A 23,861-nucleotide genomic window follows, 5' to 3' on the forward strand; every position below is an offset into this window, starting at 1 on the left:
GGATGCAGACCTTCAGTCGGCTTTCCTATCGCCAGAAAGTGTTCTGCATGATGTCAGAAGAGGAAAGTGAGATGCCCTGTAAGATACCATAATGTAACCAAACACATTTTTATTGCACTTAAGGCCTGTGCCATGAGACACAACCATACCTGACACCATTATCAGGGCTGTGAACCTGAAGCTAGACAGGTCATAGGGCCTAGGGGAGAACTTGCTACTATTATTCTGCTAAATGGACATAGTATTAAAACAGCTCCTAGCAACGTATGGCTATGCCCATAAGTCAGTTCATCTTCAAACCCCCACGAAGTTCTTGGTGAAGTAGATGACAGTTAATGCAGAGACCCATAACTGGTTAGGATAGAGAAGCTTATCTAGGGACATCTATAGACTAGGGACATCTATAGAGATTCTTTATCTAGGGACATCTTAGACTAGGGACATCTATAGCTTCCCCTGTCTCTCAAGGCTCAGGGATCATCTTGGAAGAGGGGATAGAAAGAGCCAGGGCTGATGGATGACTACAAGGAAACATCGTGAGTTCAAGGGCAGCCTGGAGTGCTTAATGAGATGCTTCCTGAAAATAAAAACTAACCATTAAGTGGAGACGGAGACGTAGCTCAGTGATGAGTATTTGCTCAGCACATATGAGGTCCTGGCCTCAACCCCCGAACTGGGAAGAGACTGATGGACTTTCTGCCTCTGAGGTCACCCCCCACCCCCCATCCCCCTACCCCTGACCCCACCCTCACCCCCTAACCCCCCACCCTCGCTCTAACTATCTCTGAAGCATGTGAAGGCTGTGTACGCTTGAGGGATGTAGTGGTTCACACCACAGTCCTTGCAGGAAGCTGAGACAGGACCTGGTCGCCAGTTAGAAGCCAGTTTGGGCTCAGTGGCAGCCTAAACGGGAAGGTGAGAACTAGTGGATTCTGGGTTGATTTTGCTTATCCTTTATAGCTAGCTTCTCTCACGGGAGGCCTATCCTTGGGCTGGTTTGGGTTTAATTTTTTTTTTTGGCCATTAAGTGAAGCTTAGTTCGTTTTATATTAAAATTATGGATAAAACTTTATGGACAAATGGGGATTTTTTCCCCCACAGGCTGGGCCTTAGATTCTAGCATATAGGGATACAGATGAGAAACTGGAGCCGTAAGAGAGTTTGTCTTATTCCTACTCTGGGACATCTCACATGTGTCTGTGGACTTGCTTAAGGACTCTCTAGAAGGTGATTCCTGAGGTTTGAGGCTGATTCTGTGTTCTAGGTATGCACCCTTTACTCTGAGACATAGCTTTTGACACAGTGGTTACGCGGCCAGAGGTGTGGAGGCTCAAGTCTCAGATCCAACATCATTTGGATCACCTTGCATAAGGTCAAACACTTCTCCAAAGCTCCAGCCCTTCAGGCAGCGATGACAGTGTTCCTCCCTGGGAGTGGGCATGGCTTTATGCTTTATGAGGTTCTCACAGAGTAAGCACCCAGGGTGCCAGGACTTTCCCCTTCATAATTAACATTTGGGGGGGGTTATATCGAGAACCAGGCCTTAGACACTTTAACCTATGTGCTGAAAACATAAAAGCCATGAGTCGTGATTCTTTTTTAACAGATAGTCTAGTGGCTTTAAAGTTAGAGGCAAATTTTCCTTATGAGATTACCAGGGACTAGTATGTTTCAAATAGATGTCAGACTGGACATGAGTCCACCAACTTCCCTATCCTTATCATGAAAACCATGTCCTCTGATTTCCAACCTTCTACAACACAATAACAAAAGTATTAAGAAAACTGAACTTTGAGAATTAAAGATATTACAGCATGTATATGTGCACATGCCAGGCAATGATCAAGGAATGAACTTCAGGAAGCAGTTCTACTATAAGAACCAATGCCATATGCAGGTCGGCGATGCTTCCTGTAGGGTCACATGTATAGTTCTCTGCCATACATACTGTGATGGTTATTCTTGGATGTCAACTTGACTACATTTGAAATTAATTAAAATCTAAGAGTCTGGGTACACCTGTGAGAAAACTTTTTCCTTAATTAAATCACTTTAAATCCAGATTTTTTAAAATTAGATATATTCTTTATTTATATTTCAAATGTTCCCTTTCCTGATCCCCCCTCCCCCGAAAATCCCATAAACCATCTCCCCTTCCACTCCTACCCCCCTTCCCTGTCCTGGTATTCCTCTACACTACGACATCAAGTCTTTCCAGGACCAAGGGCCTCTCCTCCCTTTGGTGTCTAACAAGACCATCCTCTGCTGCCTATGTATCTGGAGAATCCAGATCTTTTGAGATGGGAAGATCCACCTTTAATCTGGGCCACATCTTCTGCTGGCAGCCTAAATAAATACATAGAAGACGAAAGCTCTCTCATTCTTTGCCTGCTTGCTCTCACTCATGCTGGAAAGTCCATTCCTTTCCTGGCATTAGACCCTACTTCTTTAAGATTCTGAAGACCAGCTGAGACATCTAGCTGTGTCCTTCTGCCAGTCTTGAGCAGCTAACTAGACCTTGAGTGTTTGTTGCAATGGATTTTACAACCTAGGCAACCTAGGCGGAGAGGTCTGGGCCTCACTGCATCTACAATTCCTACAGGAGCTTTGAAGAATAAACTCCCCACTGAACTCGCTTTACAACATAATCCAACTGAAACAAAGGATGGGTCTGTGGGCTCTCCCTATATAAATGCTGTACTCACTATTAAACCTAGAGCCTTGATCAGAACCTAGTCTTGGCTTCATCCTTTTCTCACACCCTGTCCTGTTTCATTTCCAGCCCCCCCCTTCAGGTACCCAGTTCATCCAAGGCCACTAGACAGCTACACTGAACAGTTAACTAACTACTAGATTCTTGGCCCTTCTGTTGATAGATGGCCAGTGTTGGACTAGCTGGACCATAGCCTGTAAACCTTTCTAATAAATTGTGTGTGTGTGTGTGTGTGTGTGTTCATTCTACAAGTTCTGTCCCTCTAGAGAATCCTGACTAATACGGATTTTTGGTACCAGCAATGGTTCTAGAGCAACAGAAGTACACAGATGAATTTCTTAAGTATCTGGAATAAGTTTTCCGACTAGCCAATCTATAGTTACTGAAGCCTCTTCAGTTACTGAAACCTCTCCTGGAAGCTCAGAGAGTACTGAAAGCCCATGTTGTGAACTAATTTACAAACTTAGGAGACAAGTGCATTTGATTATCTGATTGACCAATTGTGAGAGGAAATGAATTCAATGAGTCTGTACATAAAACTTGTGACGGTTTATGGGGAAATGCTGCTGCTGGTTGGTTGCTCCTAGCATCTCTGGATAAGTTGAGAGAGGAAATGAATGAGCTCTACTCATTGATGCCAACGTCTAGCATCTCAGGATGGTGAAGGACAACAATAAATTCAACAATAAAATTGTTCATCTCCAAACACACATAAGTGCTCTAAAGGTTTATAAGTGTGCCCTGGAAAAGAATCTTCTCTCCAGCAGCCACAGAGCTCAGTTGTGGAAAGTCAGACTGAAACCCTCATTATAAAGTTGGCTGAATTATAGAGAAATTTCAAGACTCAGCATTTGGAGGGTATCAGCCATTAAAGTAAGGGCCTTAGTTGGTGAAGAATGGGACCCTATGATGTGGGTTGGAGATGGGTGGGAGTGCATTACTGAGGCTGAGGTTCTCAAGGCTTTAGCCCACCTGAGGAGGTAGTCTCTGCGCCCCCCCCCCCAGCAGAAGATGGATTCCTACTCCTCCCCTGAAATACTGCCTTTTGATTTCCACCTTTGACTGAGGAAATTAATCTTTATTGTCTGATAAACCAGCAGCAACTTTCCCGAAGGAGATGCCAGGAAAGACCATGCTGATGTCCTACAGGACCACCAAGAGTCCCCTCCAGACAGATGTATAGCCAGACCAAACGCTAAGCAGGTCCCGGGGAGTTAGAAGGTGTACTCCAGGAGGAGGCAAACTAAAGAACGTAATGAGTTTGCTAACTCATTCAAGCAGAAGTCTGGGGAATATGTGTGGGAATGGAGTTTTAGGGTGTAGGATAATGGAGAAAGAAACATAAAACTGGATCATGCTGAGTTTATTGATATAAGCCCTCTGAGCAGAGATTCTAGGTTTAATATGGAAGTTTGCACAGTTAAGAAGAAAGAAAAAAAGGTGTCCAAAGTTTGTTTGAATGCTTGGATAAAGCATTTGTCAAAAGAAGGCCTATTGAAAAGGAGTTGGAGATGCCTGTTATACCTTCTGTTAGTGCTGAGGAAGAATTTAAGGCATGGAGAAATTGCAATGCTAGACTGAATAAACTGTGTAAAACCTAATCCACCACAATGAGAAGGTCCAGAAGACATGCCCTTCACTAAACCTATAAGATGCAAAATGATGAGAGAGGCACCAGGGCTTTGTCATCAATTTTTTTTTCTGTGCTAGACTTTAGGGTTGGAGATGCTGCTGCTCAGTTGAATAAATTCAATACAATAGGTTGAATTGGATCCTAACTTGGCAGGGGCCAGGTGGCAGCTGAATGGTCAAAGGCAAGGTGATCATAGTTATTGTAATGGCCAGCACAGACGAAGCAATGTCCATAAGGGCCCGACACATAATGGGCAAAGTGACTTTTATGGTGGTATAACTTGTAGGACCTTTGGTATTGGCTAGTCAATCATGGTATTTCCAGACATGAAGAAAAGAAGTCTACTGTATTTTTGTTTGATCTGTATAAGAGGGGGAAAATCTCAAACAAATGAAAGCAAGGCTACATTGTATCATGATAGAAGGGAATTTCATCCTGTAACCAGTTTCCAGACTTGAGTCAGTTTGCAGATCCAGAACTCCTTGATTGAAAGGATGGCCAGATTCCCTAAGGAAGGACATTCATAAAATGCCCAAGAGTTTTTACTATTAGCCTTTCTCCCCAAGAGGGTCCTATAGCCTTTTACAAGGATAACTGTATACTTGGTAGATAGGAAACAATCAGATTTTCTGGGATTAAAGGCTTGTGCCACCATACCCGGCTAAGTTTAATGTAGCTTTGGCTGAAGTCTGACTCACAATAGGTGCAGTGGTCTTTGAACTAATCCTGTGGTTATTTTTCCCAGTCCCAGAGTGAATAATTGGGTTAGATACACTTAGATGTTGGCAGAAATCTCAAATTGGTTCCCTGACCTGTGGAGTAAGGGCTATTATGGTTGGAAAGGCTAAATGGAAGTCATTAGAGTTGCCTCTGCCTTGAAAAATAGTGAATCGAAACCACCATCAAATCCCTGGAAGAAATGGAGAAATTAGTGCCACCGTCAAGGACTTGAGAGATACAGGGGTGGTGGTTCCCATCACATCTGGACAGTATAGAAGAAAGATGGATTGTGGAGAATGATAGTTGACTATTGAAAAGTCAATCAGGTAGTAACTTTAATTGCAGCTGCTGTACCAGATGCGGGTCCTTGCTTGAGTAAATTAACATATCTCCTGGTGTATTGTATGTAGCAAATGACTTATTCTTTTCTTTTTTTCTTTTTTTCTTTTTCTTTTTTTTTTTTTTGCTTTTTTGGATTTGCTTTTTCAAGACAGGGTTTCTCTGTATAGTCCTGGCTGTCCCGGAACTCACTCTGTAGACCAGGCTGGCCTCGAACTCAGAAATCCGCCTGCCTCTGCCTCCCAGAGTGCTGGGATTACAGGTGTGCGCCACCACCGCCCAGCTTGGCTGACTTATTCTTAATACCTGTCCATAAGGACCACCAGAAGCAATTTGCTTTTAGTTAGTAAGGCCAGCAGTATACCTTTACACAGTTTTGCCTCAAGGATATATTAACACTACAATCCTGTGTCATAACTTAGTTCAAAGGAATCTTGATTGTCTATCTTTTCCACAAAATATCACATTGGTGCACTGTATTGACATTATGGTGATTAGACCAAGTGAACAGGTGATAGCAACCACTTTGAACTCATTGGTAACACATATGTGTATCAGGATAAAAAACAAATCTAGGGGGCTGGAGAGATGGCTCAGCAGTTAAGAGCACTGACTGCTCTTCCGAAGGTCCTGAGTTCAAATCCCAGCAACCACGTGGTGGCTCACAACCATCCGTAATGAGATCTGATGCCCTCTTGTGGTTTGTCTGAAAACAGCTACAGTGTACTTACATATAATAATAAATAAATAAATCTTTAAAAAAAAAAAAAACAAATCCAACCAAAATTCTATGGCCTTCTAGTTCAATAAAATTCTTAGGAGTCGCCGGGCAGTGGTGGTGCACGCCTGTAATTCCAGCACTCTGGGAGGCAGAGGCAGGAGGATTTCTGAGTTCGAGACCAGCCTGGTCTACAGAGTGAGCTCCAGGACTATACAGAGAAACCTTGTCTCGGGAAAAAAAACCAAATCCCGCCCCCCCCCCCAAATTCCTTAGGGCACAAAGAGATATTCCTTCTAAAGTGAAGGATAAATTATTGTACCTGGTCCATCCCTCCCACCGCCAACAAAGAAGCACAATGCTTAGTGGGCCTATTTGGATTCTGGAGACAGCACATTCCTCAGTTAAGTATGTTACTCTGGTTCATACCCTGACTTGGAAAACTGCTAACTTTGAGTGGGGCCTTGAACAGAAGGCTCTTCAACAGGTTCAGGCTGCTGTGCAGGCTGCTCTACCACTTGGACCTTAAGATCTTTTAGACCCAATGGTAGTTGTGTCAGTGGTAGACAAGGATGCTGGTTAGAGCCTTTACCAGGCCCCTACTGGCAAATTACATGAGAGACCTTTGAGATTTTGGAGCAAGGCTCTGCCATATCTGCAGACAACTATTTTGAGAGACAGATCTTGGCCTGCTATTTAGCCTTAGTGAAAAGTGAATATTTGATAATGGGCCACCAAGTTACATGCAACCTGAGCTGCCCACTGTGAGCTGGGTGTTATTGGACACTCCAAGCCATTAAATAGAACTTGTACAACAGCAATCTATTATTAAATGGAAGTGATATATACATGATCAGGTCCAAGCAGGTCCTGAAGGTGCAAGCAAGTAATACAAGAAGTTATCCAAATGCCTATGGTCTCTACTCCCATTATAATGCTGTCTGTACCCAGGAATGCCACTGTAACCTCATGGAATATTGCCTATGATTGGTTAATTGAGGAAGAGAAGACTAGGACCTGGTTTACTGATGGTTCTATACATTATGCAGGCATTGCCCAGAAGAGGACAACTGCCCCTTTTTGGGACAACCCTGAAAGATACTGACAAAGGGAAATCTTCACAGTGAGCAGTACTTTGGGCAGTACACATGCTCATACATATTGTTTGGAAGGGAAATGGCCAAATGTGTGATTATTTATGAATAGTGATTAGGGCTGTAGTCAATGGATTGGCTGCATTGTCAGTGACTTAGCAAAAGCACGATTGGAAAATTGGTAAGAAAAACATCTGGTAAAGATGTGGATAGATCTCTCCACATGGGCAAAGGATATGAAGATACTTGTGTCCAATTGTAAATGTGACTTCAGCAGAGAAAGAATTCAATAATCAACTAGAGAGGTTGAGTTGGGTTTTTTTGTTTTTGGGTTTTGTTTTGTTTTTTTTTTTTTTGTAGTGTAGATTAGAGTTTATTTAGGGTATGGGGAGGAGAGGGAGTAGAGACAGAAAGGCAGAGAGAGAGAGAGGAGTAGAGGCTGGTCATGAACATGTGGAGAGAGAAGGGGAGGGGAACGAGGAGAGATGGGGAAGAGGGTACGGGAACAGAAGCAAGAGGAGGAGAGCAAGAGCAGGATGAGCCTTTCTGATGCTCAGCCTCTTCCAGTCAGCCTTGCCATTGTTCAATGGGCTCATGAACAAAGTGACTGTGGTGGTAGAGATGGAAGTTATGCATGGGCTCAACAACATGGACTTCCACTCACCAAGGCAGACCTGGCCACAGCTGCTGCTGAGTGCTAGATATGCCAACTGCAGAGTAACTCTGAGCCCCGGGTATAACGACCATTCTACAGCGTGAGCAGCCAGCAGCCTGATATCAGGGCAACTACGTTGGACAACTTCCTCCGTGGACAGAAGATTGCTTTGTCCTTACTGGAGTGGATACTCATTTTGGTTATGGATTTGCCTTTCCTGCATGCAATGCTTTTGCTAAAACTACCACCCATGAACTTAGAGAATGCTTTATCTACTGTCATGGCCTTACTCAGTATTGTTTCTGATTAAGAAACTCATTTCCCAGCCAGAGAAGTCTAGTAGTGTGGCCACAATCATAGGAGCCACAGGTCTTGCAATGCTCCCCACCATCCTGAAACAGCTGCCCTGATAGAAAGAGGGAGTGACCTTTTGAAGACACAGTTACAGCACCAATTAGGTGGTAGCAGTTTGAAGGGCTGGGTGAGGGTCCTCCGGAAGGTGGTATATGCTTTGAATCAGCATCCAAACATGGTACAGTTTCACCCATAGCCAGGATCCACGGTTCCAGGAATCAGTAGTGGAAAGGGAATAGTTCCATTCACTATCATTCCTAATAACCTACTAGGAACATTTTTGCTTCCTCTTCACACAACCTGCTGGGCTAGAAGTTTTGGTTCCAGAGGAGGGAACCCTCCTGCCAGGAATCACAACAAGCCAACAAGCATTCCACTGAACTGGAAGCTGAGACTGCCCCTGGCCACTATGAGCTTCTGATGCTCTTAAGCCAAAAGGCCAAGAAAGGAATAACAGTGTTCAGAGGGATAACTGATCCAAATCACCATGGGGAAATTGGATTGCTTCTCCACAATGGGTTAGGAAAGGCTATGTCTGGAGTGCAGGAAATCCTTTAGGGCGTCTCTTGGTACTACTGTGTCTTGTAAAACTACAAAGAGAAGCTACAACAACCTAATCCAGGCAGGATGGCAAAGGGCACAGACCCTTCAAGAATAAAGGTATGGGTCACTCCTCCAGGAAGAGAACCAAGACCTGCTAAGGTACTTAAAGAGAGTGGAGGAAATTCAGAATGGGTAGTAGAGGAAGGCAGTTACAAATACCAGAGAAGCCCGTAATACCAGTTGCAGAAGTGACAATTATAATTGACATGAGTGTTTCTGTCATATTTTGTTAAGAATGTTTATACAGATATTTGAGTTTTCTTTCCTTGGTATATTTATCATGTAATATAACACCAAGAGAAAGACCATATTTAAGTTTTGGGATACCAAAAGACTGTCCCTCAAGGGACACTGCCACCTATTTTAAAATTTATTATGTGTTTGTGGTTTATGAGGGATAGTTACATCATATTAGGTGTAATTATGACCTGGTTAAATGTATAATGCATTTGTGATTGTGTGTGGAACAGTTATATTATGTAGGGTGTAATTATGCCCTGGTTATTGTTTTCATTTGGAAATTATGCATGACATAAGGAGATAAGATTGTGTCAAGTTGACAAGCGGTGGACTTGTGCTAGCTCATTGGTTTTCACCTTGACTACATTTGGAATGAACTGAAATCCAAGAGGCTGGGTACACTTGTGAGGGATTGTTTTCTTAATTAGATCATTTGAAGTGGGAAGACCCAGTTTTAATTCACATCTTCTGAGGTGGGAAGATCCACCTTTTATGTGGGCCACATCTGTTGGCAGCCTATATAAAAAACACAGAAAAAGGAAGAAGCTTTTGCTCTTCACCTTCTCTCTCTCTCTCTCTCTCTCTCACTGGCAAATCCATTCCTTCACTGGCAGTAGAGCCTACTTCCTCAGGATCCTAATGTATCCTGAAGACCTGCTGAGACATCCAGCCTTGTGGACTCACGAATACACAACTAAAACCTGTGTTTTATGCTGTGTCTTAGTCACATTATATGGTCGCTATAGGTCATTTTGCTCTTGAGCTGTGGAAGTCTGGGTGCCGAAGAGTGTTTAATGTCACTCGTCCCTGTAAAAAAACAGTGCAGCGTCCCGATATACATCACACCTGAGGCTTGAAACCTTTAGGTGCCTTGTTTTCTTTGCAGTACTAAGAATTGAACCGGGGTATCCCATGTGCTAGGCAGGCTCCCTACCTCTGAGGCACATCCCAAGCTCCAGCTTATGACCCGAGCTCTCTTTGAACAAATAGATAACAACCCTTCTGATCACGGGAAATGCTAATCTGCTCAGTGTTTTAAGGTGTTTGAAATCTCTCACACCTCTGTCCTCTGAAGCTGCACTGCTAATAGTGATGTGTTTATTTTCTGCCTTGATGAGTGAACCAGTGTCCTTGAACGGTCCACTGGCTTCAGCTTCTGAGTGGTCACGTGGCTGGCTTAATTAGGGGAGAAGAAAGTGCCATAATTGTGCCCTAATGCCCCAGTGGGAGACCCTTTCTTATGCACATGCTCACCGCCTCTGGAATAAAGTGAATTGCTGAGGACCCTTGGGCTGGCCGCAAGAGAGATTATTAGCCAGGGAAGACACATTTGAACTTGCTGAAAGAGCTGCCTTTGTGCCCAGGAAGGCGGCCTCGTGGGTCTTCTTTATCCCAGCAGCTTCTCCTTTTTTCAAGCTTGCAGAGTCTGAATAGCTGTCTTTTACCCACTAATCCCCACAGGAATGTGGCTTCGGCTACGGGGAGGATGCAGAGTGTGTGCCCTGCAGGCTGCACAGGTTCAAGGAAGACTGGGGCTTCCAGAAGTGTAAGCCCTGTGTGGACTGTGCACTGGTGAACCGCTTCCAGAGGGCCAACTGCTCACACACCAGCGATGCTGTCTGCGGGGACTGCTTGCCGGGGTGAGTGGGGCCATTTTTTCTCTTTAATGAAATGTTTTCCAAGGCAGTTCTCTGATCCCTCTAAACTTGAAAGCATGGTGGTAAGAACTGAAGATGGTTGGGCAACATTTGAAACTTTTGTCTCGTTCCTTCTACAGCCTGTGAGCTTACTCTGTGCCAGGCACTCGAGACAAGGCCGAACACCAACAAAGGGGCGTGTCCTGCAAACTAGAGCTCCTGCAAGCTAGTAAACAGAAACACTTGGACAAAAGGACAAAGAAATTGGCAGCCAGCTTGTGAAAGATGGTACTTTTCAAAATGACCATAAAGGCTGTCCTGTGGGCATTCCTTTCTGCCCAGGAATAGGTCGGAGTTGAAGGTAGCAAAGATTTCTAACCACGTGGAGTTTGGTTTTTTTGTTTGGCATTCATTGTATTAAATAGGGAGACCTACCTTAGGTGACCCTTGTGTGTAACAGAGATTACTTAATGAGGTCTGGAGGAATAGCAGTTGCTTGCACCAGGAACACATGAGATTTCATTTAATGTCTGTTGGGCTACCGTACTTTAAATTTTAACATGTTTTCCTATGCCGGGTGGTGGTAGCGCATGCCTTTAATCTCAGCACTTGGGAGGCAGAGGCAGGCGGATTTCTGAGTTCAAGGCCAGCCTGGTCTTCAGAGTGAGTTCCAGGACAGCCAGGGCTGTACAGAGAAACCCTGTCTCGAGAAAACAAACAAACAAACAAAAAAACAAAAAAACAAATAAAAAGCTTCCCTATATATTTCTTCAATTTTATCAGTAAGTTTTCCCCCGTAAATCTTCAGTTTTCTCAGAAAATGTTAACAATTCCTCTAAAATTGGGTATGTTCTGGGCCAAGAGGGTGGTTCAGCAGGTAAGAACTCTTGCCACCTGTGTTCAAATCCCAGGACCCTCCTAGTAGAGCGAGAAAACTGACTCCCTCCAAGTTGTCCTCTGACCTCCACATGCATGCACGACACACACATCTCTCCCCACAAGTACATATCTGAAATAGATGCTTGAAATGCCACCTCAAACTTACCACATCTAAACATATTTGCTGCCCCTTACCCGGTATCCCATAATTCCTTTCCCTTTCCAAACCCCAGTAAGCAGCGTTCCTTCAGATTGAGTTTTTAGCATGCACAAAAGAATAAGCACTGTTTAAAGTAAAAAGAAAAACACCAGCTGGGCGGTGGTGGCGCACGCCTGTAATCCCAGCACTTTGGGAGGCAGAGGCAGGCGGATCTCTGAGTTCGAGGCCAGCTTGGTCTACAGAGTGAGTTCCAGGACAGCCAGGGCTACACAGAGAAACCCTGTCTCGAAAAAACCAAATCAAAAAAACAAAAAAAAAACAAAACAAAACAACAACAACAACAACAACAACAACCCAAAAAAACAAAAAAAGAAAAATACCATCTCACAGTATTTTCAAAAAGAGAGGGAGGGGGCTGAGGATGTCGCTTGGTGACAATGTGCTTGCCTTGTGTAGGCACAGCTCTGTGTTGAGTCCAGTACCCCCTACACATAAAAAACTTCGCCAAGAGGCCCAGGGAGTCACAGGAGAATAGAAGGATGGAGCAGCAGAGACAGGTGTGGATGGGGACAGCCTGGGCTCATTGACATGCACCCTGGGAGGTCCACATGTTTCTGTTAAATGTCTCTTGTCAGATGCTAGACTCAGCGACATTTCCTCTGCTCTGTGACTGGCTTTTCAGTTTCCGGATGCTCTCTTTGAGGCACAAAAGTTCTTAGTTTTGAAGAAATACAACATACCTTTCTCCCACACCCTCATACGTGTTTGCTTTTAGACTGCTATTTTTGCAGCTTCTTGGGTCCTAGATCTGTGCAGAGATACCTACCTCACTATAATCTCAGCAACAATACACGAGGAATTCCTGTAACCCAATGGTTCAAAAAGACAATCAACTTAAAATAAGAATAAAGGCTTTGAATGTGCTTCTCCAATAATACAAGCAAAGGGCAAATCTTCAGAGAAGGTGCTCGGGTCTGGGGAACTGCAGATCTAAATCACACCATTCCACCCACTAGAGTAGCCACGGGTGGGCGGTTACGTGTGTTGGTGGGATGAGGGAGAATGGGAACCTTCCTGAATTGGTGGGAATGTAAAACCTTAGGAAACAGACTGACATTTCCTCAAGAGGTTAAATGCACAGATACCATAGATGCAACAGTTCTTTGCTTGGGCCTATAATCAAGAGATCTGAAAACTGTCACACATGCAAAACTCTGCTACATTGTTGTCTGTGGCAGCGTTGTACATAATAGCGAGAGAGCCGGAACAGCCCTGCTGTGGATTGAGTTGGTCCTCTCCAGAATTTGGGTGCTGTTGTGTGATGACTTAACCTTAGAACTCAAAGCCATAATTGGGTCCCAACGGCTTCTTTCTCCTGAACTGGCTAAGGACAGGGTGGGGGGAATTTGTCCCTTTCTAGCCTCGCCACCCTCTACCAAGTCATCACACAGCGTTCCTTCCTTTGTGAAGATACAGCGAGAAGGCTGACTCTCATAGCCTCTGTCTCTGCCACCCAAACCCTGGACCTGCCAGCTTCCAGACCCATGAGAAATGATTTCTGTTTTTAATACATGGCCTACCTAGTCTGTGGTATATCACTCTAGAAATATGTCAGACAAACCCAGATGTCCATCAACTGTGAAGGAGCAGCACAGGGTAGAGCTGGACAATGAAATAGTTCTCAGCAGCAAAAAGCGAGGAAATCGACACCTCTCATAGATGGATCTGAGAAATACTATATTTAATGAAAGGGGCAGTCATAAAAGGCTGCGCAGCCAATGGTCACCTTACTGACATGCCTAGAACGGCAAATCTACAGATATGGAAAACCCACTTGGTCAGCCTGGGCTGAGGGCTGGTTGGGGAGCATTGTGAAGGATGGGGGTGATGATAATGGTTAGACATTTTGTTTCTGGGGATGATAAAATGTTATAACATCTGTCGTAACTATAGTTACCCAGCTCCATGACTATAATAATACCCTTTCAGGGGTTGGCTTGTATAGTACGTGAATTACGGCTTAACAAGTCTGTCATTTTAAAGCGGACCTAAAAGCGCCGTCGTTTCAAAACTCTAAGTTATGACTGTAGATGTATGTAGTTAGGACAGTTTGAGGGGAATTGTTCTTCTGTGCTGCTTTGAGACAAGATCTTGCAGTGTAGCTTGAAGTAACCTTGAACTCCCCATTTTCCTGCCTCTCTCTCTCCATACTGGATGGCAGGCATGCACTACCATGCCCAGCTATTAATGGAGTTTTAATTTTGTGCAAGCCTAAGTTGAAGAACATGCCTGGAACCTCTGGCATGTCTCTGTTACTTGTGATCTACAGTTCTGTGATGGAAGCATGTCTGTGCGTGTCTTGTCTCATCTGGGGAGTGGGGCTAAGCTGAGGCCCCTGGGTTGCAAATCTAGGGAGGCAGCCCCTGAGAGACTAGCTGGACTGGGGACTTGGTTTTTCAAAGCAGCCTCCTGGGCTTTTACCAAGAACCACACTGGGGTGTGCTGCGCGCGCGCGTGCACACGCGCGCGCGCGCGCACACACACACACACACACACACACACATGCACTCACACCCCCACCCCACACATACTGCATGTGCACATACATACCATATGCATACACACACACACCATGTGCATACACACATACATACCCCCTCACACACACACACACTAAGCTATGGCAAGAGGTTAGATGGCCCCTGTAGGTGTGGCCTCCAGGAAGCAGTTCACCAGCAATGCTAATACAGCATGTCCTCTGTGTATGTATGTGTGTGTGTGTGTACATGTGTGTACATGCATGTGCATGTATGTATGTGCATGTGGTAGGTGGGTGCATGTGTAGTATAAATATGTACGTGCATATGTGTGTGCATGTGTGGTATGTGTCTGCATGTGCTCACTTGTGTGTGTAAATCACGGTCTTCAATGCCCACAAGCTAAGTGATGATAAAGACCCAGTTCCTTGGCTTCCAGGTGTGTCCATTGACTTCCTTCCAGTCACTCACACGCTGTCATCTGAGAGTCGTGACATCCTGCAGTTCTTGGAGGAATTAACATGTAAAGCATAAGCGTTCCTAGGAGAGCGCCCAGTACCTAGGAAACACGGAACAGATACGAGACAGGATTGCCCATTAGTGGTCTTGCCCCTCACAAGGCTTCAGATGGCTGTGTCCTGGTTTGGGGGTTGGTTTGTTTTATGTCAGTCTGACACAAACTGGAGTGTTACTTGGGAAGAGGAATCTCAGCTGAGAAAATGCCTCTATTAGATTGGCCTGTAGGCAGGTCTGTGGGGCATTTTATTTACTAATGACTGATGTGTGAGGGCCCAGCCTACAGTGGTTGGTACCATCCCTGGGCAGGTGGTGTGTGTGTGTGTGTGTGTGTGTGTGTGTATGTGTGTGTGTGTATGTGTATATGTATATGTGTGTGTAAGTGTGTGTATGTATGTGTGTGAGTGTGTGAGTGTATGTGTGTGTGTGTATGTGTATATGTGTGTGTGCATGCAAACTAGTTAAGCAACACTCTTCTATTGCTGCTGCCTCCAGGTTCCTGCCTTGAGTCTCTCCTGCTTCTGCTTCCCTCAGGGACAGACTATATATGTAAGCTGAAGTAAACGCTGTCCTCCCCCTGAGACGTTTGGTCGTGGTGTTTATTACAGCAATAGAAACCAAACTAGAGGAGCTTGTATCAGAGCGACAGTGGACCTCACGTGGTCCATCATTTCTGTTCTGGGCGAAAGTGGAATCCAGTTCTGCAAAGTAGAACCTGGCCTCTCTAGCTCTTCAATGCTTCTGGTGGTCAACCCACTTAAGGAGCACTTCCTATAACCAGGTATTTTTGTGCACTGTACTGTCGCCAAAACCAGGCTGCTATGTCAGAAGGAGCATTGTGCATTCCTTTCAAAGAAGGAAACTGGTCCCTAGCGTGGTGACTGATGGCCATAGTCACTCCGCTTGTGAGTAGAAGGGCAAGGATTCTCCCAGCGCTGAGCCTCCTGTTTGGGTAGGCGCCTGTGGAACCAGGAAGTTTTACAGAAAATGACTCAAGTCATCTGCCCATTCTTTGTCCCAGGCCATTCTACACTCTAGCTTCCTGATGGCCTCTAGCTCTGGAGAGCTGTCTGAACTGGCTTGCACACTTCCAGTCTTCTCTCCTGTTGCCTAGATTCTTATCCTGTCCATAGGATAAGAACAGGATAGCAGATAGGATAACAGTGAGTGACACTGTTGGCGAGGCCTGGGCTCTTCGGTTAATCCTGTCACTAGCAGTGTTCAGTCATGACCGTGAACTGTTGGGCAAGGTCCACTGTGGGCTGGAGGGCTAGCCTGAGCCTGGAGTGCTGGGATGAACAAAGCTGTCACCAAGGTAGTTTTGTGTCTATCCAAGATCATGTGCGTGGCAGACTTGAGCCTTAGCTTGATGGAGGTTCACAGGCCACGAGCCAGCGCACTGTAAAACCCGAGCCAGTGTGCCGTAGCTCTGCATAGCAGAAGAGCTCTCGATGGTGGAAGTGTGGCGGTCTACCACACTTTCTTAGAACAGCATTTTTAAAGAGCGTTCACCAGGCTAACCAGGCTAACTTGGACTGACTTCACTAAAAACTGTCTCCTCACAACCACCGCCTGTGAGTTTTGCATCTGTAAGATGTATTTGCATGCCAGTTTTCACCACACAGTGAGCAAGCACCTTCCAGGGTGGGTTGCTTTTGTCTTTTTATATTATATGTGTGAAAGCCAAGGGCAGATTTGCTGCAGATTCTGCAGCCAGTTAAACCAGACACTTAGCACGGTGAATGTTTGTGCTCACTTTCATTTTGTTTCAATTGAAAAATCTGTTTCCTACCTCACTTGGACAGGAAATGCAGTTGCAACTGTTTCTGTGCCCCCCAAACTGTGGTACTCTTAACGAATGAGAGAGGCAAGAAAGAGAGGCAGAGAGAGAGACAGAGACAGAGGCAGAGAGAGAGACAGAGAGAGAGAGTGACGGTGGATCAGTAATTGTGCCTAATTAGCATGGAGTGATGGCTGTGCAGACCAGAGTTCTATCCACAGAACCCATAGTCAAAAGACCGACCCTGGTGTGTGTGTGTGTGTGTGTGTGTGTGTGTGTGTACATGTGCAGTCCTAGCCCAATGTAGCCCATGTGATGAACTCCTGGCTAGCGAGAGAAACTGTCTCAAAAAACAAAAAACGAAAAAACAAAAAAACAAAAAAAAACAAAAAAACCAAACACACACACACACACAAAATGATAGAAGCAATGCCCAGGGTTCACCTTTGACCTCAACGGGGTAATGGATAATACAGTAGGAAGCTCTGTCACTTATAATGGGAACACATTTAAAACTTGGTAAATAAGATCATATCCCAGCTACATTCGGTGCTTGGTCAATCTTCTACTTTGATCTGACTATGGCTTGTTCAGGAATATCTGACACCATGGTGCAGAGACAGATAAAGGGATCAAAAGAACACAAAGTGGAGCCTGGAGATGTGCCCTTGCTTGGTGACCTTTGAAGCTTCCTTCCATTGGAGACAGAATCAAGAAACTGGGATATCCACGTGGAAGCAATAGAAGGACTCCTACCTTATGCTCTGTACAAAATCGACCTCAAATTGATTTAAACATCTAAGGACAAGACCTAGTGTTACAGAAATATAAGAAAAAAACTTTGACACTGGATTTGGAGACAGTTTCTGGATGTGACACCAAGGCACAGGCACCAAAGTTGACAATGATACATCAAACTCAAGATCTCCTGTGCAACAAGACAGAGCCAGCACGCATTCAATCATACATCAACAGTTCACAGACACCCGTGGAATGAGAGGAAACATCTACACGTCAGGCAGGGGCTGGAGAGACCCTGCACTTGGTAAAGTCCTTATCTTGTAAGCATAAGACCCCAAGTTTGAGCCCCAGAACCTATGTAGAAAAGCCAGGTGTGGTGGCTTGTACTCCTAGTGCTGAGGAGGTGGATGCTGAGGCTCACTGGTCAGTCAGCCCGGCCGGCGAAAGACCCTTTCTCAAAAAAACAAGGTGGAAGAAACCCAAAGAACAACACCCAAGCTTGATTTCCTGTAAGTCCTTCCAGCCTTCTTCATACACATCCATCCTCATATGGACACAAAGTTTAAAAAAAAAAAATCAACTTTTATTTTTTGCAGTGATTGCTAATTACGACTGTCTGATAAAGGGTTAATATGCAAGTATATAAAGAGCTTCCATAACTCAACAACAACAAATATCAACTAACTTGATTAAAGAATTGGGGAAAGGATTCAAATAGCATTGCTGCAAAGATGATCTGCTCTACAGCAGACAAGCCTACAAGAGTACGTTCACGTATTCTTCACATCATTCATCTTCAGGAAGCTTCCCCTCAAATCACAGCGAGTTCTCCCTTCATACTCATTAGAATGGCTACTACCAAACACAAACCGGAAGAACTAAGAAAAATATGGATTTGGGGGAGAGGCAGGAACTGGCTGCTGTGCACTGCCGGGGCGCGGAGTAGCAGTCGGTTCAGATACTAAGAGAACTACCCTACAACCAGTAATATACCTCTGGCGTGCACCTGAAAGAGGTGGGGGTGGGGGGTGGGGGGACCAGTCTGGACGACCTGCTGGGATCCTGTCTCTACACAAAGACAAACAACATTAAAGGGAGAGTTCTTAATTAAAGGTGACTTGTTAAATGTTGTAATCTCTTTATGTTGTAATAAATGTTGTAGTTTATTTATATACAAGTGTTATGGCTCACAGCTTAATCCTGGCACCTGGGAAGCAGAGGCAGGCTGATCTCTGAGTTCGAGGCCAGCCTGATCTACAAAACAAGTTCCAAGACAGCCAGGGCTATACAGAGAAAACCTGTCTTGAAAAACAAAAATAAATAAATATTGTAATATATCGACATTTTTATACTCCCATCCAGAAAATTACCAAATATAATTTAATTAAATACTGACAAAATCTATAAGATTTGTTTTAATACAGAAAAGCTTTTTTGTGTAAGAGCAAAAAAAGCAGATGAAGAAGTAATACCCAATATTTTTAAAGCAAACACTAAAGGCACAAAAAATGCATATTCTAAAACTACTTTACAAAACAGAAATATTAATTTCAAAATTGAATAACATTCTAAAAAATAAGAAATTCCCCTGTGGCAAGACAGTTGCGATGGCTGCGTTTTCCCTAATAAGCAAACAAAATCCAGTTACCAAAATAATTTATTAAAATAGGTCATGTTTCCCAAGGCCAGCACGCCTGTGAGGCTGGAGGTGAAGAAATCCTGGTGAGTTGGAATGAACACCAGGCAAAGGGCGGCATGGGCACGGGTCACAGAGGACCAGAGGGGCTGCCAGTGCTGTCCGTCAGTCCAGCAGAAACATCCAGCACTCTTTTACTGCTGTAGCTTAGGCGAGGGGTCTGTGAGTTTGGGGTCCTGTTTTGTTTTGAGGTTGTCTCCCCTTGTTGCTCTGGCTGGCCTCATCCTCCCAGGTTTACAGGCCGGCCAGCCAGCACACTGCAGGCTCAGGTACGACCTTTACCAAACAACTATAACGCTTCCAGAACTACCAACCTGCTCACAACACACAGTGAACTTCAGGTCAGACTCTAATGCTCAAGATAATCACTACATTACCAGTCAGGTGGTAATGATCCGGACATTAGTTCTAACTTTAAAAGCGCCTCCCCCAAGTATGAAGACTAAGATTCAGAATCTAGAGTTTTAAGACAGGTTGTGAGTCAATGAATACAGCTTGGTAAACCTTAAAGTTTGTTTTCTTTTCTCTCACTCTCCAGTAGTTTTGCTTTTATTTGGTTCTACGGATGGTACCACAGTCTACTCCTCTGCCCCAGCCTCCCTCCATACCTACCCCCCACCGCTCTGCCCCTTGTGTATTTATGTGCCTACGCTAACCTTTTCCCTACTTTCCAAATAAAAACAATACATTTCCACATCAATTTGCATTCACTTGATTATTAAGCATTTAAAACCCGTTTTAATTGCATGGAGACTCTGGTTTAATTGTGAATAATGCTCTGTGGAGAATGAACGTTGTACTTTTTCTTACTTGTAATACCACTTTCATAGTAATGATTTTAAGTTTGTCCCTGTAATTTAATTTACAGGCAGTAGCATGATCATAATAATTTTAAATTTGATGCTGCTCATTAGCTATGTTGTTGATGCTTTAGGTTTTCCTTAAAATAAATTAAATTATTACTTCTTTTTTATTTAAACAGAGTCTTGAATGACTTAAGTTCCCACTGTCTAGAAACAACCACAAATTACTCTTTTGTATGTAACATGAAAATATACATGCTGCGTTTGGGGCTCCTAAATTTCAAATGCTAAAGCTAGTACTTTATTTAAGAGGTGTTTGTGGTTTAGATTACAACAGAATTGCCAGAGCCCACTAGCTTCATCTTCCCTCTCTGACATCCCAACCATCCCAGAGAGGAGCCGACAAGTTTTATGTAAGGAATTGGATCTGCACACTGCTTCCCACCTTCAGCCTTTGGCTGCTTCTTACATCACCAAGAGCTGGTTCTGGAGGCTGCTGGTGACCCATGCCGTCCGTGATGCTCGGCTGCCACAGTGAACTTAGGTGACACCACTAACCAGGACTCTCTCCTCGCTCTTCTAGATTCTACCGGAAGACCAAACTGGTTGGTTTTCAAGACATGGAGTGTGTGCCCTGCGGAGACCCACCTCCTCCCTATGAACCACACTGTGAGTGATGTGCCAAGTGGTAGCAGACCTTAAAAAAAAAAAAAAGCAAAAACAAAAACAAAAAAAAACCCTGTGTCTAGAAAGCCCTTTATTGTGGGCCTCGGTCACCAGTGACCTTTGATTTGCTTGCCCAAGGGAAACGGGCATTGCATCGCTGAGTCCTGTTCCTTTTTCCCCTTCACCTTAGATGCTCAGTGCAGGAGATCGGGGTTCACTGGGTTGTCTGGGGACGAATGCTCACACACTCCGTGCTCACACACTCCGGGGAGTCCCTTTCTCTGTCCTTGACAGGATCACACAGGGGTAGACACTTTCTGAACTTCCTTCAGGGACTCCCTCCTCCTCCACCTGCTCACTAATTCTTCTGTTCTTCTCACCTGTCAAATCAGTGAGAGAGAAGACTCTGCACTCCTAGGGCCTGGGGGCAGCAGCACAGGAGACACTTGAGTCTTTGTGTTAACATTCGTTTTTTTGACCATTACTTTTTTTCCCCTTGAAAACAAAGACATTTATTGTATGCTCGCCCTGCATGGTGGCCGCTCACTGTCTTAATGTTAAGAAAAGGTGGCTGACAACCACCCAGGCAAGGCATGGGGTCAGTCAGGGAAGGGTGAGGCAGGCTCTGCCGTCCTAGCTTGCAGGGCTTGCAGGACAGGCTTTCTGACCCATGGTATCTGCCCTCTTGCCTCTTTCTGTAACAAAAGCCAAACAAAAACCAAGCTGCACTGTTTAATCCTGTGGCCTTCCTTCCTTGGCTCCTTCTTTAACCACTCTACAAATCTACCATGTAGGAGATACTGATGGGGTCTTCTTCATGCATGTACACGTGAAACATCCTCCTGCCAATTAGAACTCAAGGACCTGGTCCTGTTTGTCATATTTTTTAGGAGGCAAGCTGATCTGTTATTAAACAAATGACATTTGCACAGACCAGGTTAGAGCTGGAAATTACTGGGGCCCTCCCCTCCCCCCCACACATGATGTGCTGGGTTTGATTTACTGCAATCAAAAGTCCGGGGCTTTGGAATGTTTTGCCTTAGGGTTCGAGCTAGCCTAGTTTAGATAGCACGAAAGGACCTTTGAGCACAGGACTCACGTGTAGTTCTCATGCCTTATGAAGCCTTTGGTCATACAACTTGGAAAAGACAGTTAGTTTAACATATAGAAATATACATTCCTCCAGCGTCACACTTTCTAGAAAGTAAAGAAAGACAGTGGTGAGGTCAGAAGTGGCTTGCCACTTCAGATGGAGAGAGCCTGGGGTCTTGGTGAGCTTCGCCTCTGTCAAAGAGGTTTTTGCTGTCTTTGGCACCTTCCTCGGGAAGCAGTCCAGAGTTTAACTAATCCCCTCTAAGGAGATCTGGAAGTCTTTGGGGAAAGTGATGCTGACGCCTCCTGTTTGTGTTTCTCCTCTGGGCTTTTCAATCTATCCACAAAGAACTTCTTTTTCAGGCCCCCCCGGGGGCTCCTGTGCCCTTGAGCCTCCCAAGGCTGTGGGAAGAAGGCTCCTTCAGGCTGCCTCCGGCAGTGGGGTTGGTCTCTAGGTGCACACCAGGACAGGCTCAGCTGGGGCATCTAGGCTCAGAGGAGTTATGGTCCCAGGACCTGGGTACTAGACTGGAGGAGGGTCCCAGGACACTCTTTTTTCTTCTTCAAAACAAAAATGTGGATTCACACTGGTATTCCATTTCCAAAGACTGATGGTTCATATGCTTTTTAATTTGTTTTTGTTTTCTTTCAAAGAATGTTTCCCAAGCACTTAGACTAACAGACTGCTCAGCACTCTGTGTAGAGAGAAGAAAAGTCTTAGTATTGCCTCAGGCATAATGATTTAGCTATAATCTCAGGAGGCAGAGGCAGGAGGATGGCCTTGAGTTTGAGGCAAACCTAGGATATAGAGTAATACCTTGTTTAAAAACAACAACAACAACAACAGCAAAACCCAAAACAAGTCCTGGTATCCTTGGTAACACAGGCATGTAGAAGGGTGTGGTATGTGAATCTTCCCGTATTGGCGAGGCTTCCGGCCTGTGCAGGGTAAGGGCAACATGGCGAGCAGAGACCCTCAGTCCAAGAGCTTCTGTGACACGCTGCTCAGCAAAGCTTGTGAATGGTGTGCAGGAAAAGCCATACCTGAAGCAGGGAAGGGGACGAGCACAATCGCCTACCCTACGGGGAGCCCTCACAGCTCTCTTCTGAAAACATATAGATAGCAAATCAATGAGGAAGAACTTGCAAGTGCTGTGTTTTGCTAGATGAGTTTTATAAAGCCCCGGTACTAGAAATGTCTTCTTCAGGGGACTACTGGTGTTTCCCTCTATTTTTGCCCCTTAAGCAAACATAAATGTACAATAAGTTCAAATGTCCTTTTAAAGTTAATTGTGAAATGACTTTAATTCATGATATAAGAAGGTCTTTTAAGTTCTTCCAAGTGATTAGAATATAACCACTGTTTAGCAATGTGGCTTATTACGCATCAATACGAGGAGCCGGAATCTACGTTTTGAGTGCCGAGTCCCACACCGCTGCCAACGCTGCAGGTCAACGCACCTCCTGGTCTCCTTTCTCCCACACGCAGAGATTTATCTCATGGCTATGACTTTATAATCACGTGGCCTGCTGTACAGAGCCCTGGAGAACAGAGCAAACATCTAGGTTAAACACACTTTAAACACAGTCATACTCTGGTGAAAGCCTCTTTGAATCACTTCTAAACCACTTATTCCAGCCACAGCAGTGACCCAAATCGAATAAACAGTACTCAAGAAAAATCCCACAAGTTCTGCATTTTTCATCAGACCCAAGGCAGGGTTTAGCTCTAAAATGTCTTTGGTGTTTTCCTCTCTCTCTCTCTCTCTCTCTCTCTCTCTCTCTCTCTCTCTCTCTCTCTCTCTCTCTCTCTCTCTCTCCTGTCCCAAGTGGGCACACATTTGATGCAGTCAGAACAAAGCCTGTAGTTGGGAACGTTACATAAAATGCCTTTCTTTTGTCTGCAATGCCACTGTCAGGCCCTGTTCCAAGATCAGCCAATCTCTACCACCAATTGATGCTATTGGAGACTTGGCAGAGAGGCTGTGGGTCGATAGGAGCCTCACTTTCACAAACGCCATTGTTGTGGGGGTCCTCAGCATGCATTGGGGGTGGGGGGAACTGGACATGGGAAAGGTAAAAGGCTAGCTGACTGAAGGCTCCTCAGCTGCCAGCATATCAAAGAATAGACAGCCCCTTTGTTCTGTCCTTTGCTGGGCACATGCACCAGAGATAGGTAAATGAGGCACTGTCCCAGGAGAAGCCAGCTCCTGAACTACCATATCCCTAACTGCGTGGTCAGGGCAGGAGAGGTAATGGGACAAAAGGCAGGTGGAATTATAGCC

At 44.8% G+C, this 23,861-nt stretch overlaps 1 protein-coding gene across 1 annotated transcript in view; it reads left to right on the forward strand.

Moving 5' to 3' along the window:
- The window catches only part of Tnfrsf19 (TNF receptor superfamily member 19), a 68,576-nt gene that overhangs the window by 15,018 nt on the left and 29,697 nt on the right, over positions 1-23,861 (forward strand). Inside the window, exons 3-4 of the mRNA XM_052190502.1 lie at positions 10,531-10,709; positions 20,402-20,487. Coding sequence (XP_052046462.1) covers positions 10,531-10,709; positions 20,402-20,487 — 265 coding nt within the window. The remainder of the gene's footprint in view (positions 1-10,530; positions 10,710-20,401; positions 20,488-23,861) is intronic.

The sequence above is a fragment of the Apodemus sylvaticus genome, chromosome 8, assembly GCF_947179515.1.
Source record: "Apodemus sylvaticus chromosome 8, mApoSyl1.1, whole genome shotgun sequence".
Lineage (NCBI taxonomy): Eukaryota > Metazoa > Chordata > Mammalia > Rodentia > Muridae > Apodemus > Apodemus sylvaticus.